This window comes from Notolabrus celidotus, chromosome 23 (genome assembly GCF_009762535.1).
Source record: "Notolabrus celidotus isolate fNotCel1 chromosome 23, fNotCel1.pri, whole genome shotgun sequence".
Lineage (NCBI taxonomy): Eukaryota > Metazoa > Chordata > Actinopteri > Labriformes > Labridae > Notolabrus > Notolabrus celidotus.
In genome coordinates, this window is record NC_048294.1 from 24,418,837 (window position 1) to 24,434,579 (window position 15,743).

The window sequence follows — 15,743 nt, forward strand, 5'->3', positions numbered from 1 at the left end:
CGTCCACAATTGACAACAAAGAGGACCCCCTTTCTGCGGTGGAGAACATACAAAGTCAACTTTCCCCGGCTCAGCAACATGGCAAGAAAATACTTGTGCATGCTGGCCACCAGTTCTCCCTCAGAGAGAATTTTCAGTACATCAGGCAGCATCGTAAATTGTGAGAGGTCCTGTCTGAAGCCGGACATGGTTAACAAGCTAGTGTTCCTGGCAAAGAATCTGTAGAAGTTGCACTGTAATGCTAATGTGTCGAGCCACACGTTCTGAGTTGTCTCGCCAACAAAAGGGGAAGTGAGGCCTTTAAAATACTCTGCTGGAGCCAAATGACGCACACACACACACACACACACACACACACACACACACACCTACCTCTGTCCTTTAAGTAATTCATTTTCTGCACACAGTTGTTATGTTGTCTTTTGAAGACTATATTGTTTCACCCTCCACCAGTTGCAGCATAATATATTTTTTATTTATTGTTCAAGCAGAGCTGCAGTAAAATGTTTGATTTCTACTTTATTTATTGGTGAATGTATGTTAATGTTGATGAATGAAAGAGTTCTCATCAATAAAACTGCTGTTTCCACATCCTTTTGTATTATGATGTTTTTATTTTTCTGAAAAATGCTTAGATTTCAACCAATTAGTGACATCACTAGACTATGTCCTTGTATTATACAGTCTCTGGGTTAGACAGAGTTAAATCACTCACAGTTCTTGAAATCCACCGGGAGGCTGGCTACAGGGTTGGATTACTGGATCTCCTCCTCACTCATGGAAAGACCTGAACTGATTTACAGACAGGCTAATGATCTTTGTTCTGTTTATCATGATATGAAACCTCATCTCTAATTTCATCTTATTCATTGTGCAACACAAAAAAAAAGACTTTCTTCCTGCACATATATAAATACCTGCAAAACTTTTTTGTGACATTTCATAGAAACTTTTTGAAACAAAGTATTTCACTCAGCAATCACCACTTAAGCTACATTAAGACAATTACAAAGTCAGCCTATTATCACCTTAAGAATATATCAAGGATTAAAGGACTCATGTCTCAGCAGGATGCAGAAAAACTCCTCCATGCATTTATCTTTAGCAGACTAGACTACTGTAACGGGGTCTTTACAGGACTCCCTAAAAAGTCCATCAGACGGCTGCAGCTCATACAGAATGCTGCTGCTCGAGTCCTAACAAGGACCAAAAAAGTAGACCACATCACTCCAGTTCTTATATCCCTACACTGGCTTCCTGTCTGTCAGAGAATAGACTTTAAAATCCTGCTGATGGTTTATAAAGACCTGAAGGGTTTAGGCCCAAAATACATTGCTGATCTGCTGCTACTTTATGAACCACCTCGACCTCTGAGGTCATCAGGTACTGGTCTGCTTTCAGTCCCAAGAGTCAGAAGGAAACATGGTGAAGCAGCGTTTAGTCATTATGCACCACATATCTGGAACACACTCCCTGAAAGCTGTAGGTCTGCTCCAACTCTCACCTCTTTAAATCAAAGATTAAGACTTTTCTATTTGCCACTGCCTTCCTATCTTAGCTCATTTTAACTCGCTTTAAATTAAAATTTTAATGTAATTTTTAATGTATTTCTAATTTTCCTTTTCTTTTCTGTTTCATTATATTTCTCACCTTAATTGTGCTCTTTTATGCTTGTCTGAATGTTTCCAATGCTTTTAATGTTGTAATGTAAAGCACATTGAGTTGCCCTCATCTATGAAATGCGCGATACAAATAAAGCTGCCTTGCCTCGCCTTGCCTTGCCTAAGTCTTAAATAAATAAATAAAACAATATAATATAGCTTGAACTATTTTGGTATTGACTTAGGCTCTATCAGCATTTGTAACCTATTTAACCACCTGGGTTGCATCATACCATAAGACAGATTTCTTTCTTCTATTACCTTGCAGCCATTAAGGTCAAATACAGTGTTAATGTTCCTGTAAAATAAGACAGGCCTTTTTACAAGTTATCACAACACAAAGTGGATCAGCAGTTTTCAAATTCAACATTTTCATTTATTCTGACAGATTTCATGGTCCTGAAATTACACTAGTCAATCCAGTCTCTTTAAGGACACTGTGTACATTAAAAAGAGAAACTTCCACAACAGGAATCATAAGTAGGGATGCACCGAAATGAAAAGTTCTTGGCCAAAACCGAAAATGGAAAATGAGGAAACCAAGGCCGAAAACCGAAACACCGAAATAAATTGTTAGTCCAATTATTAATACCATTGCGTTTATGACTATGACTGTGTACTAGGGATTTCAACAAGTAATCGATTAATTGATTGTTAAGAACTTACTCGAACACATTTTTTTGTTTTGATTTTCTATCACATGAACAAACATCATGTGGTCTCATATTTGGTTCAGCTATCAGGGAGGTGTTTGAAGTTTAAAGCATGTTTGGATGTGAATCAGCTGACTGAAGGTGTTGCTCACAGCAGAGACGCTCAGCTGGGGGCTGCGGCTGAGTGATAGGTCTCCACGTGCGCTTTTTTTTTCTCTGCCTGCAGACTGATAATGACCCAGTTGCCCTCCCGACTGCATCCCTACTGTGTACTAACCTCAGTAAAATCAAGGCAAGCAGGTTCTCTGCATCCATCTCGACCTGGATCATTTCTCGTGCACGCTGCTTTATTCTCACATCCAAGTAATGATCTTTATAACGTGGATCAAGTAGAGTCGCAATGAAGTGCAGAGGATTCGAATAGATCTCAGTGAAATGTGTGCTGACAGACTGTAAGAGTGTACTTTTCATTGTTTTCACTCCGTGGTCCGTCTCAACCTCTTTGCTTAGAAGACGCTTTAGTGCTGCAGTTAAAGGAAGAACGGATGCAGACATGTTGGACTTATCCAGACAAACGCTTGCTGGTCGCGTTTTTTGCTTGCATCATCACAACCTTTTGTTTCAGCCATGTTGTTTCGGTGATAAAAGTCTTTCAGGTGCATCCCTAATCATAAGAGTACAAAAATGCACAAAACACACACACAAATTACAAAGCACCACAAGTTGTGCAGCTCTACTGTCTGACACTGGAGTACACACATTCATCCCTGTTGACCCTCTGTGTTCTGGATCTGTTGGCCCTGTGACCCCTCAGAGCAGCGTAATGGAGGTTGTCGGGATCCTGGTTACTCTGGTAGAATAAAAAGCATGATCAAATATAGTCAAAACAGATCCCAAGCTTTTGATGATTTTTTTTCTAAATTAATTGTTATCCATGACAAATGTGCAAAATTTGGCTTTTCAGAAAACTTAGGTTAAATAAATCCCAAAGCTGTGACCGTGACATAAAAGACATAATTTTGAAATTTGATTTTGGACTTTGAAACTCATCTTTTTACAGGCCTGACATTCTTCATAGAGAAAGTCAGAATGTACTACAGCTAGCAATACTTCTCGATCCCTTCATTAACTGTGTTACAGCACATGTTAGATGATAAGTAAAGCTACTTCAGGTAAGTTACATTAGATTTTAAATAGATTATATTCACCTCAGTTGTTGTGGCTGACACTCTTGGAGACTCTGTCATGAAAAAGAAAAGGCTCTTTATTTAAAGTCTCTGGGATGAGTCATCAAGCATCAATGAACATAAACTATTAGAAGATCTCGTTCAGAAACAGCTTCAGTTCCAGTTTAGACCATTACTCAGGACTGTGTGGGCGTGGCAGCTAACGTTTTGATTGACACGTCAATCAAACTAAACCATGGCAACAGAACAAACAACAACTCAGATACCCCTTTTCAACCAACACGAACCTGGTTCTACTTCCAGGCTTGTGCTCGCGTTGGTTCGGAGCTGGTTCTGAACCAACTCAGCACCAGTTTGTTTTTCCACCCGCACGAGCCCGTGGAAGAGAGACATCATGACGTCACTTCTACGTGACCGCTTTTCCCAGCAGCGCTAGAACGAACTTTGCCCGACAACGATGGAGGACAACGCAGCATGCTGGCTGGTGTTGCTCCTGGCTTTTCATAATCACATGAGAGAGCAAGTCCAACTTTACCAATACTTCTGTGCATTAGCTTCATCTTTGTCATTTTTTCTCTGCAGGAAAATGGCGGTAACTCGTTTGGCTTATCCTTTTGGTCACGGCAACCCCGCCCCTCGACCCAAGACAAGGGCAACCTTCGGTTTAAATATGAGTCCAATGCAGAAGTGTTAAAAACTGCAGATCATCGAGGATCCACTTGTTTACAGCATGGTACAAAATGCGAGTGTAGCCTGGATAGCTCATTTCTCGATCGGCATACACTATGGGGGGGGTGAGTTTTTTCCTAACGCAGCAATTTCTAAGATATTTAGATTGCAAGTTTTCCAATGAGAGGCACAGCTCACTTGATTGACAGGTGGGAACACTGTAGCTGTTGGCTAGGAGGCTCAAAGCCCGCCTCTTTACGTCACAATCGCTCGACAGCAGCAATATGGCTGCCGCCGATGATTGGCCTCAAAACAGCGCTTCAGAAACAGATGGATGACGTCACTGATACTACATCCATTTATTAAACGGTCTATAATCTAGAGCAGCAAAGAGTTGGTGCTGCTGTGGAACCTGTTTCCCTGGCCGAGAGTCGGTTCTCTCGCAGTCGAAACGCATAGAACTGGTTCTCAATCGAGCACCGGCTCCGAACCGGCCCTGAAACTGTCTCAGTGGAAAAGGGGTACAGTGTAGTCCAGCCCTACACGTTTGAGCCGTCTGACTCTGAGCCAGAGGGTGAAGAAACTCCAGCTTCTGAATATGATTCTCTTCAAATGCTCTCTGAGTGCTGAGTTACAAAATACTTTTATGACTTATTACTTTAATTAATACATAGTCTCTATGTCTGGAACATGTTGTTGTATCTTGACCGCCCGTGATGTGTAGATGCAGAAGGAATCTTCGTGACACTGGCTTGCTTGCATAGTAATGTGTTTATTACAAGAATCAAAACCAGTATCGAACAAGCACCCGGAATACTTGGGAGAACAGCTCTGCAAATCTGCTGACTCCCAGAATGCTATTGAGCAAGACCCTTTATAGGTCTGAGAGCCAGTGACATAGCCTACTACAGAGCACAACCTTATCTTAACATCTGGTCTTTTACTGTACTGTCCTTCAGCTCTGCTAACCTAAAGGCTGATTTATACTTCTGCGTCTCCCCTACGCAGCAGGGGCTGACACGGACATGAGCCTCACATACTTGTGCGTCGATGTGTCCGTGTTGCACAGCAATTCTCCGCAGAAACGCTTGAGGGCAGTGTGGTCTCTGATAGTCGGTCGCCTGCTTCCGGTCCTGCTACGATCTCTGTTTACTTTTCCACAGAGATTCAGAGCGTGTTCTGTTAATCTACAGCTGATACATGTTGCTGTTTATCATACAGACATGATAACATGAAGAATAGAGAGGAGGAGATGAAATACACGGACGATGTGTGGCCGATGTCCGGGATCCCGGAAGTGCTGTGAATGCGGGAAAGACAAAGCCGTCGAGCGGACCAATCACAGAGCTTGCGGTCCGCGTCGGCTCTACGCATAGTTACATTTTGGAGGAGGTGCACGTCAGCTACGTGCGTAGGCCTCTGCGTAGGTACGGGAGCTACGTGGACCTACGGCGTAGGCTACGCCGTCGATTCGACACAGAAGTATAAATCAGCCTTAAGGGTTGCAAAACTTATCCCTGCAAGTCACAAAACAGGAAGGGGGTCTCTATCTACATGTCCTTGAGAGTCTGAAACAACATAGGTTTCTCCTTGACATGTTTTATGTCAGATACTTATTTTATGTCAGATACTTCAATGTCATGTGAGGCTGAAGAGCAGGAAGGCAGAGCACAGCTCAAGGTGCCAGGTGAAGCCACTGTGAGCTTTCTGGGCCTTCATCAGTTAGGGTGCACATGAGCGTAGTGGCACAAAGAGCTGTGAGATGGCTTGATATAGACAGAAGGACGGGCCTACAGACAGATTACAGGAAGTACGTGGTTAGAAGGCGAGGGAATATCAAAGGCGACGAGGAGATGAGTTCACTCAGACGTAGAGACACATTGAGCAGGAGTGGAGTGGACTCGGCTTGTATTTTTGTGTGATTGGCTACATATTCATTTAATAAATCTCTAAGTAAACCCCCCCTACTGAACACCCAGTATCAGAACATTCTCAAAACTTAACTGATAATATCCCAAAAATGGATTAAAGTTCAGTTCTGATATTTTAGATATTTCACAGCAAGTACACATGATCATAAATATCATACTTAGAAAGTCTTGGGTGACCAGAGGCTTTAAAACCATCTTCATCAAAAGCTGTTGTAGAATCAGAACCACTTACCTGAACATCGACAGCTTCCTTTGTTCAAACTGTAAACTGAGACCGTCAGTAAAACAACCAGGATGGAGGTGAATGCCAAACTTCCACTCAAGAACAACACGAGAGAGCCAGGAGAGTTGTTCTCATCTGTAGATGTTGAGACATCAGGAGAGTTAAAAAAAAAAGAGGTTAGTAGAGTCCACTCATTAATGTCCCTGAGCGACACTAGTTTGTTACAGATACGTTAATGAAGATGAATATGTTAGTGGAAATTTGTAAAGATATGCCAAACTATGTTTAATGTTATTTAAAAAATGACGTCTCCTGCAGGGATGGACCACCAGAGTGCACATACAAGATGATTTTTACAGTTTGATTGTGAAGAAGTCAGGTTGACCCGAGGTTGTTTTCAGATACTTTTGAATTCTCCCAGTACTGGTCTCAGGTTCAGGTTCAGGTTCAGGTTACTTTATTTGTTTCTGTAGGTAAACTTATTTTGCAGCCAGTGAGATGTTAGGTCATTACAGAATTACAGGACAGAACAAACTACTTTATGTGCTAAATATACTAAAATATTCCTAAAACTGGGAGCGTGCCTATATTCCCACAGCCCCAAGTATGTGTGTGTGTGTGTATTTGTACTTATCTGGTTTTATTTGTCTGACTTAAGGAAGTTAAAACAAGGGTTCGGCATCTATAAGCTCAGATTCAGTCAAAACCTTTTTTCGGTCAGCCTATTTTATTTTTTCTTGTCATGATTGTGATTGTGATGATTTCTGCTGCTGCTGATCGAAAAAAAAAATACTCTTCCAAAAAATCTTGTGGGAGGATAGGGCTTAAATTGAAGGGAAATGTAGAAACACAAGACCTAATTTTGAAAATGTCCTTGAAATGCTGCAACATTGGGCTGCGGGAACATAGGGCTGACCCCCTAAAACTGATAAAACAATAAAAAGGATAAAATCAACAGACATGATTAAATGATGAAAGAGCTAAAGGTTCCATTTAAAAGGCATATCAGAAAACAATCAACCAATCCAAACTACAAAATCACATGAATAAATAAGAAAATCTGACTTAAAACTGTAGTTTGAGTCTGTGTGAGAAAGGAAACGCTCTGGCTTGTTCAGTTCAGTGATAGCAGCAGGAACAAAGCTGTTTTTGTACCCCTTTTTCTGCACCTCAGGACTGAGAACCGTTGTCCAGAGTGAAGAAGCTGAAACTCGTGCAAATGGTGTGCGCATTATTTAAAATAGAGGTCGCTATCTACTGTAACTTGACTTGTCTGAAAACAAGGGGGGACGAGGCGTTTTCGGTCTTGGCCCCACAGCTGTGGAATTAATTGCCTGAGGACATTAAGCTGACGGTCTCTGTGCTCTCTTTTAAGAGCATTTCCTGACTTTTTTTGATCAAGGTGTCTTGCACAGGGTCCTGCTTTTATGATTTTGTGTTCTTTTAATAGTAATGATACTTGCACAAACTGTATGGTCTTTTAAAATGTCCTTTTTTTCAGACCTTAATTTCAGCAGCCACATTAAGACAATTACAAAGTCCGCCTACTATCACCTTAAGAATATATCAAGGATTAAAGGACTTATGTCTCAGCAGGATGCAGAAAAACCCATCCATGCATTTATCTTTAGCAGACTAGACTACTGTAACGGGGTCTTTACAGGACTCCCTAAAAAGTCCATCAGACGGCTGCAGCTCATACAGAATGCTGCTGCTCGAGTCCTAACAAGGACCAAAAAAGTAGACCACATCACTCCAGTTCTTAGATCTCTACACTGGCTTCCTGTCTGTCAGAGAATAGACTTCAAAATCCTGCTGATGGTTTATAAAGCACTGAATGGTTTAGGCCCAAAATACATTGCTGATCTGCTACTACTTTATGAACCACCTCGACCTCTGAGGTCATCAGGTACTGGTCTGCTTTCATTATGCACCACATGCCTGGAACACACTCCCTGAAAGCTGTAGGTCTGCTCCAACTCTCACCTCTTTTAAATCAAAGATTAAGACTTTCTTATTTACCACTGCCTTCCTATCTTAGCTTATTTTAACTCACTTTAAATTAAAATTTTAATGTAATTTTTAATATATTTCTAATTTTCCTTTTCTTTTGTTTTATTATATTTGTCATTTTAATTATGTTCTTTTATGCTTGTCTGAATGTCTCCAATGCTTTTAATGTTTTAATGTAAAGCACATTGAGTTGCCCTCGTGTATGAAATGCGCTATACAAATAAAACTGCCTTGCCTTGCCTTGCCTTTTTTGCACATGTCCTTTGAGGTATTGTAAAGCACTTTGTAACATAGTTTTTGAAAAGTGTTCTACAAATAAAGATTATTATTATTATTATTATTATTAATATTATTATTATAGTGCACAGGGATGCTGCGTATGCATGTTGCAAACTCTAGTCTGTGTATACTTTTCAGCTTTTACTTTCAAATACATAAAGAATATTTGAATAATCACAGTAAGTTATTAAAACAACTTGGTACTTACCTGCCAAGTCCGATTTGGACCTGTTTCCAAACAGAATGTGTCCACATGCGGCAACTTCACAGTAGTAGGTCCCAGCATGAGACAGATTCAGGTTCTTCGTTGGCAAATTGTAGACACAAGTGTTTGTTTCTGTGTTGGGTTTCCTCTCACACTGATCACTCCTGCCTCCGTGGGTGTAAATGAGTCCTGGTTGAGATTCTTCAGAGTTTTTGATCCAGTACACACGGTGTTCTCCATCACAGCTCCCTGCGTTTACTGTGCAGCTCATTGAGCCTCCTGGCCGGGTGGTCTCAGATGCCGACTCATGGACCAAAGCTGTTATATTCCATCCTGAGCCCTTTACACTGACAGAAGTTCCCTCTACAAACTGGAAATTGTATGCATAGCCACTCATGCAGTAATAGGTGCCTGAATCTGAAGGCTGCAAATGTGTGATTGTTAGATGATTGTTAACAGAATCAGATTCCATCGTGAAGCGTGGATCGTCCTTGAACTCATCACTAAAAGTGGCCTTTGTATCGTGTTTATAGAAACTAGAGATGAGCCGTGGCTTCTGTCCCAGAGCTTGTTTGTACCAGTAAATCATTGCTGCAACATTTCCTTTGTAGAAACATCGTAATGTCACATTGTCCCCAAAGTTAGCCGACACATAGTCACTCTCTTGGCGTACAGATGCGTGCAATCTTGACACACTTGTCAAGGCTAAAAAGAAAAGAGACAGAAATAGTGCATTAAAGCAACAAAGTACTTTCTCTTTGTGAAAACAGTGAGTGAGTATATCTATGAGGACACAAGTTCAGCCAGACAAACATTCAGCTTACCTTCTATCCACCCGTAAAGACAGATCAGGAGTAAAGCCAACTTCAGAGATGTCATCATGATCAAAATATCTCGATGAATGTGGAGGATCGTCACTGGTCCTCCACTCTTAAAGAGAGAGCTGCGTGTGATTGGCTGAGAAGAAGTGACACTGAATGTCCTGTTATGGAAACAAAAGTTCATGCCCTCCTCCTTTGCTCTGTTTTGGTTCTTGATTAAAGTCACTTGGGGAGGCTTTAGCTCCACAGTTTGTCCCCTAAGCTTGATATTTAAAACCCCAAAACAAGAACAGAATCATTTTGTACAGTCTAGATATGGTCAGCAACATTAACTCACTTTTCATAGCCTGTAGTCGCCTTACTGTCTCTGTTTTTCCTGTTACCCTGAGAGCAAAGTGCAGGGGCATATCTGCTGTGGCTTCTATTTGACAGTTATCTCTCTATAAGTTGAATAAATCAACACTGGAAAGGTAGTGGGAAAGCTCAAGAGGAAACTGGATTGACTTCAATTCATCTTTAGGTAAAACAAGATGATTTTTTACCTGGTAAAATAAATAATTTTAAAAAATGATGCCTTCAAGGGGCTTATCCTGAGATGTTAATATCAACACAAGTTATATGTACAAATTATAAAAGAATACAATCATATAGTAGACCATACATGCTGACCACAACTACGAATACTGAACTGATAGTGGTGTGGGCTAATGGTGTGTTCAACTCAAATGTGAATAAAATCTTTGCACAAATTAATTACATGTAAAGTCAATGTAAAGGCACGAATAGATGCAAGTAGTGGTCTGGCGGCACAAATTGGGTGACGCGAATGGCAACAAAGAAGCAAATTATTTGCGCAAATAATTCACAATAGTTTAAAAAACTTAACTCCAGTGAATCTATCGCAGCACGATAGCCAATCAGCATGCAGATCATCCGGTGACACAAGGTGTGACGTATGGACCAGCGGAGATTCACTCATCTGGAATATATTATGTTACGGCTTGAGCAAAGGACTAGGACCCAAATGCAGAGTACAGGGAAAAAGTATTTATTAAGCAAAAACCAAGGTTCAACAAAAAGCGCCTTGCGGGTAAAAACAACTGAGAAAAAGTACAAAACTAGGAGTAACACAAAATCACCCAAAAGGGGAAAAAGGTTCTATCAAAAACTCACAAACAAAAACTAGGAATCAATCCTCTGGAAACAACTCGAGGTAAGTAAACAGAAAAGCGTGGCTTGAATCTCCTCAGGAGCAAGGCTACAACGGGACATGGAGCATGTGGCTAGAGGAATAATCTGGCACTGGAGGAGTGTTTGGTGGTGGCTTAAGAAGCCAGTGCTGATGAGCAGATCAGGGACAGGTGTGCCTGATGAGCCTCACTGCTGAGGAGACCGGCCCCGCCCCTACCCATGCAACCTGCAGGCAGAGAGAGAGAGGGTTAGGGCAAATCACACAACAAATCAGGACCATAACAATATTAGACACTTTGATTCTATCTCTGAGCAGCTTCCCTGAACTCTAAGGGCCCGATCCACTAAAGGTTTGTGTGTATAAAAACCAAGGGAGAGGTTCTGGTGGCTGGTGGTGAGGCTTTCAGCAGTGTGACTGCCCCCTGGTGGCTGGCTGCAGTATAGGTAAAAAAATCCGTCTCCCCCCATTCATTTGAATGGGGTAGCAGTCAAACTTTAAAAAATAAATCCACATTGTATGAATGTTTTTCACATCCGTATGCTGTGGTGATATGTAGTTAGTATCTGAGTGTTTTGTGTTCAAGGCCTCTTTTTTATGAAAAGTTTATTTTTCGTTAGTTATTAGAGTTTAAAAAACGGGGTTTTACTTCCTGTTTCCTTTGATTCACAGCCGCCGTGGAGTGAAACTTCAAAGGACACACAGCGTCTTGTGACGTCACGCTGTAGGGTGGAGCTTATTACAGTGGCTTCACAGGCTCTGGCTGCACAATGGCGGCGCCCAGGAGAGGGATTTTTTGGCTTCAGAACCGTACAACGGGAAGAGGCGGAGCAACGCTGTCCATTTTTATTTACAGTCTATGATAAAAACACGTGCAAACTTGATAGCGAGCACAAAGCTGACGTCTAACTGTGTGCACCGAGGTTTGCATCTTTCAAATGAGCAAAATAGCATGCGCAATCCATGTAGCGTGTTTGCCTTCATGAATATGCAGAGTACATACAGATTATCAAAACGCAAATGCAAGATGCAAATGTAATCATTAGCACACGCAATGTGATCTATCAAACCTGAAGCAGATAGCGAGCGATGTTTTTGCGTCTATATTTAGCACGTTTGAAAGGCAGGTGCAAACTGGAACAGCATTACGGACAAATGGCAGTCACAAAAAGGAGCAATGCCATATCTCCTATGGAGAAACTACTTCAACACTGCATCTTCTTGTAATAAAAAAATAATAAAACAACACAAATTCAAAGCAGTTCAGCACCACGGATAGCGACCGCATCATTATAACGTTTTTTTTATTTTTGGCCTTTTTGCCTTTATTTGATAGTACAGCTGAAGAGAGACAGGAAATGTGGGGGAGCAGAGAGTGGGGAAGGACATGCAGGAAATGGTCGACCGGCCGGGAATCGAACCAGCGACCCCTGCATCGAGAACTGTAGCCTCTGTATGTTGGGCGCTTAGACCGCTAGGCCACCAGCACCCCGCGACCGCATCATTCTGACACCCACTTTAACTTTTTCAACTAATGATTAGAGAATATTAGAGATTTTATTAAAGGAAGTTTTTCCTTTGTTCTTCTGCGGATATCTTGCCATCTTCTTTTTAATTCATCGGCAGATCTTCTGTTTTTTCTCACAGCATTCACCATTTCACAGGCCTTCCCAAATACGCTGAGATGTCTCTGCTGGAGTTCACCAATGTGTTTATTTGCATCCTCCACTAAAACCTCCAACTCCATGGCTTCAAACTTCATTTTTCGTGTACACTTGTTATCATTTGCGCACGAAATCATAAAAGATCACCCGCAACACGCCCAGAAATAGCATATTGCACACGCAATATAGCGCTTGTTATTTGGGCTATTTGTAGATCAGGCCCTATGACTCTACCTGTTTTTATGGGATCAGGAATAAACAGGAGCTCACTGTGAGGACAGAGAGGGAGAAGGATTATCTGCTGAGTTGTGAAAACCTTTATCTGTCACTTGAATCGAGCTATGGGTTGTAGTAGGAAGTTAGCTCCGCCCCCTTCAGCATAACCGGCTTCCCCATTCAATGTCCACGAGCTCAACCTTCTTTGATAACAACAGACTATTGTGGGGTGGGAACCCCCCTCCCTCTCGCCGAAATTTGTGTCTTGTGCACTCGTGTACACGCAATTTTGACACGGGAATTGAGGGAGTCATATGCGCGGATAGAGCGACTAGACACAAAATGTTCTGGTGTGTGAGGGGGTCTTCTACCCAAAGAAGTCAGGATTTTCATACCCAGCTCCCACGCCGTCCACCCAGCCATCCATCTTCCTCCACTTATCTGGTGTCATAGTTCAGGAAGGACCCAAGAGCAGATTTAAGGAAGAAGGTGGATTTATTCACGGCAGGCAAATCCAAAAACAGGCCAACAGGCAGTGGTCGAATTTCCAAGGAGACAACAGAACACACAGCAGGCCAAAACACAAACAGGCAAGAGCACACATAACAATCTGGCAACCAGCAATGGAACTGGCTGGCTTGTATACCAAGGGTGATTACCAACAGGTTGCAGGTGTGTGTGATGAGGAGAGAGCAGAGGGGGTGGGGCTAGGAGGAGCAGGCTGCTCCAGCAGTGTCCATGACATCCAGGTCCGGGTCCCGGGGACAGCAGTCTCAACAGGGAAGCACAGACACTCCTCTCCCTGGCCACTTCCACCAGCTCTTCTAGGAGGATACCGAGGCATTCCCAGGCCAGCTGAGAGATATAATCTCGCCAGTGTGTCCTGGGTCTTCTCCGTGGCCTCCACCCAGACGGACATGCCTGAAACACCTCCGCAGAGAGACGTCTGGGAGGCATCCTAACCAGATGCCCGAACCACCTCATGTGGCTCCTCTCGATGCTGTATTAATAGCACATAAACTTGGGCCATTGGCACTTTGGTCTCAATATGAGGTGTAGTCAGTTGCAAAGCTGATGCATTTCTATATTTAGGACACAGAAAGCTATTTAGAGGGCATGTTGGTGAAAAGTAAGATTGGTATAAGACTTTCGTAACTGCGCCTTCTGTTTGTTACACATATACAGAGGCGTGCAGCAGTCCTCCTCCTCTTAAGGAAATATCAGTGTATGTGCTGATACTGAGAGAAGACAGAAGGCCTGGTGACAAGTTTTTCTTTCCTCAGCTCTATACATCATGATACTACCTCTGGTCTGGGGCTGACACATGGATGCCAGAGGACAGTCACCTACCCTCTTCCTGCCTGCTTCACCACAGCCCTGAATAGGCCAAAACCCAACCTCAAGCCTGACACTAAGCTCTGCATCATGCACGCTCTCTTTTATGCGCGCTCTCATGCATGCAGTACACTCAAACAGTGACCTGTGTGTATGTTCTTTCTTTAAAGCAGAAAGGCTGAAATCTGCCTTGATTAGTAATGCGCCTGTCTGCAGGCCCACCTTGCTCTTACAAGGAATGAAAGCAGAGACACTGATTGGCTTAACTTATTATCTATTTGTGTCTAGACATGGTCAGACTGTGTGTGGCTGCTGTGCATGAAAAAATTAACTTCCTGTTTCAACCATTGTAAAGAGTGTGGAGGGGAGGGGGGGAGTTCACTACCATGAACAGTAAATTATTAACTTACAATTGAACAGAAGCTTTTAAACACGTAATTGCACTTCTGGCTTTGTGTTGCGTAAGCAGCACTAAGTCTGTCATCACAAAAGGGGGAGGGGAAGTCATAAGCACATTAAAATTGGGTATCTGTTCTATGATACCCAACTAAAAGTAGTATGGGAGGTAGAACCTTCAGTTATCAGGCCCCTCCCCTTTGGAATCATCTACCAGTCAGGGTCCAGGAGACAGACACCCTCTACTTTTAAGAGTAGGCTTCAAACTTTCCTTTTTGATAAAGCTTATAGTTAGAGCTGGATCAGGCTTGGACCAGCTCTTAGTTATGCTGCTATAGGCTTAGACTGCCGGGGGAACTTGCACACTGACACACTGGGATCCTATCTCACCCCCAACCCCCTCATCACTTACTTTAACTCTCCCTGTCCCATTAAAGTTACTAACCATAGACCTTTCTGGAGTCCCTGAGCTCCCTTGTCTCGTAGGTTCCTCTGAGCTGCCGTAGACGTCCTCCTGCTGTGGACGTTCCAGACTCCAGCTGATACGGACGTGCTGGACTCCAGCGGCAACAGCTACTTCTACTCGTCTCATCACTATCACCGCTCCCTCTCTCTCTTATTCTCCTCTATCCCTCTTTCCAGACCCAACTCGGTCTAGGCAGATGTGTGTCTAACATGAGTCTGGTTTGTCCTCTCCGCTGTAACTAGCTAAATACTGTGAGGTGCAATGCTCATGGTGGATTAAGGTGGGGTCAGACTGAGTCTTATCCTGTCTTGGTGTTGGGTCTCTGTTCATAATTTGACATAGAGTGGTCTAGACCTGCTCTGTTTGTAAAAGCGTCTTGAGATAACGTTTGTTGTGATTTGGCGCTATACAAATATAGATAGGTTGACTGAATGGCATCCAGATAATGGAAGGTCTTAAATGGTTTGATTGCTTCATTGTAGATGTTCCTTATTTTATTATAAAACAAAAATAAAAAAAATCCTTATTTACTTTTGTGCATTGCCTTTACACTGCTTGGCAGAACCTGCACCCAAATTGACTTGAAGCACTTTGTTACTCGTACTGATCTTGTTTCCTCTTGTCTAGATCTTTGCTTGTGTTGTTCTTGTTCTCATATGTACGTCGCTTTGGATAAAAGCGTCTGCTAAATGACATTGTAACATTGTAACATCCACCATGTTCACTGTGAGTATCAGAGGTAATGTGTTGGTATAACCTGTTGACAACATTGCTGGCCCTACTGAAGCCAAATATATAAATGATGCAAGGGTGCTTGCTAAGCTTTGCTGATTGA

The 15,743-nt window shown here is 42.4% G+C and overlaps 1 protein-coding gene across 2 annotated transcripts; it reads right to left on the reverse strand.

The window, feature by feature from the left end:
* Window positions 1-2,789: 2,789 nt before the first annotated feature.
* LOC117807483 (immunoglobulin kappa light chain-like) lies at window positions 2,790-10,173 on the reverse strand. Of its 2 annotated transcripts, XM_034676797.1 has the most exons (6): window positions 9,980-10,173; window positions 9,646-9,778; window positions 8,825-9,526; window positions 6,334-6,459; window positions 3,523-3,554; window positions 2,790-3,164 (listed from the first exon to the last, which is right to left on the reverse strand). In XM_034676797.1, exons 2-6 carry the CDS (start codon window positions 9,701-9,703, stop codon window positions 3,048-3,050), a joined length of 1,035 nt encoding a protein of 344 aa, XP_034532688.1. In that variant the 5' UTR covers window positions 9,704-9,778; window positions 9,980-10,173; the 3' UTR covers window positions 2,790-3,047. The 2 variants fall into 2 exon arrangements, with proteins under 2 accessions (XP_034532688.1, XP_034532687.1); XM_034676796.1 differs by having other exon boundaries at window positions 9,646-10,173.
* Between the last annotated feature and the right edge of the window lie 5,570 nt (window positions 10,174-15,743).

What these genes read in the sequence shown, in the direction of transcription:
- LOC117807483 (XM_034676796.1), bottom strand. Translation starts at nt 9,826, where the DNA reads ATGAACTTTTGTTTCCATAACAGGACATTCAGTGTCACTTCTTCTCAG. An exon ending in TCTTTACGGGTGGATAGAAG is followed by an intron (nt 9,527 to 9,645) that starts GTAAGCTGAATG and finishes TTTTCTTTTTAG; the next exon opens with CCTTGACAAGTGTGTCAAGA. An exon ending in TGTCAGCCACAACAACTGAG is followed by an intron (nt 3,165 to 3,522) that starts GTGAATATAATC and finishes TTATTCTACCAG; the next exon opens with AGTAACCAGGATCCCGACAA.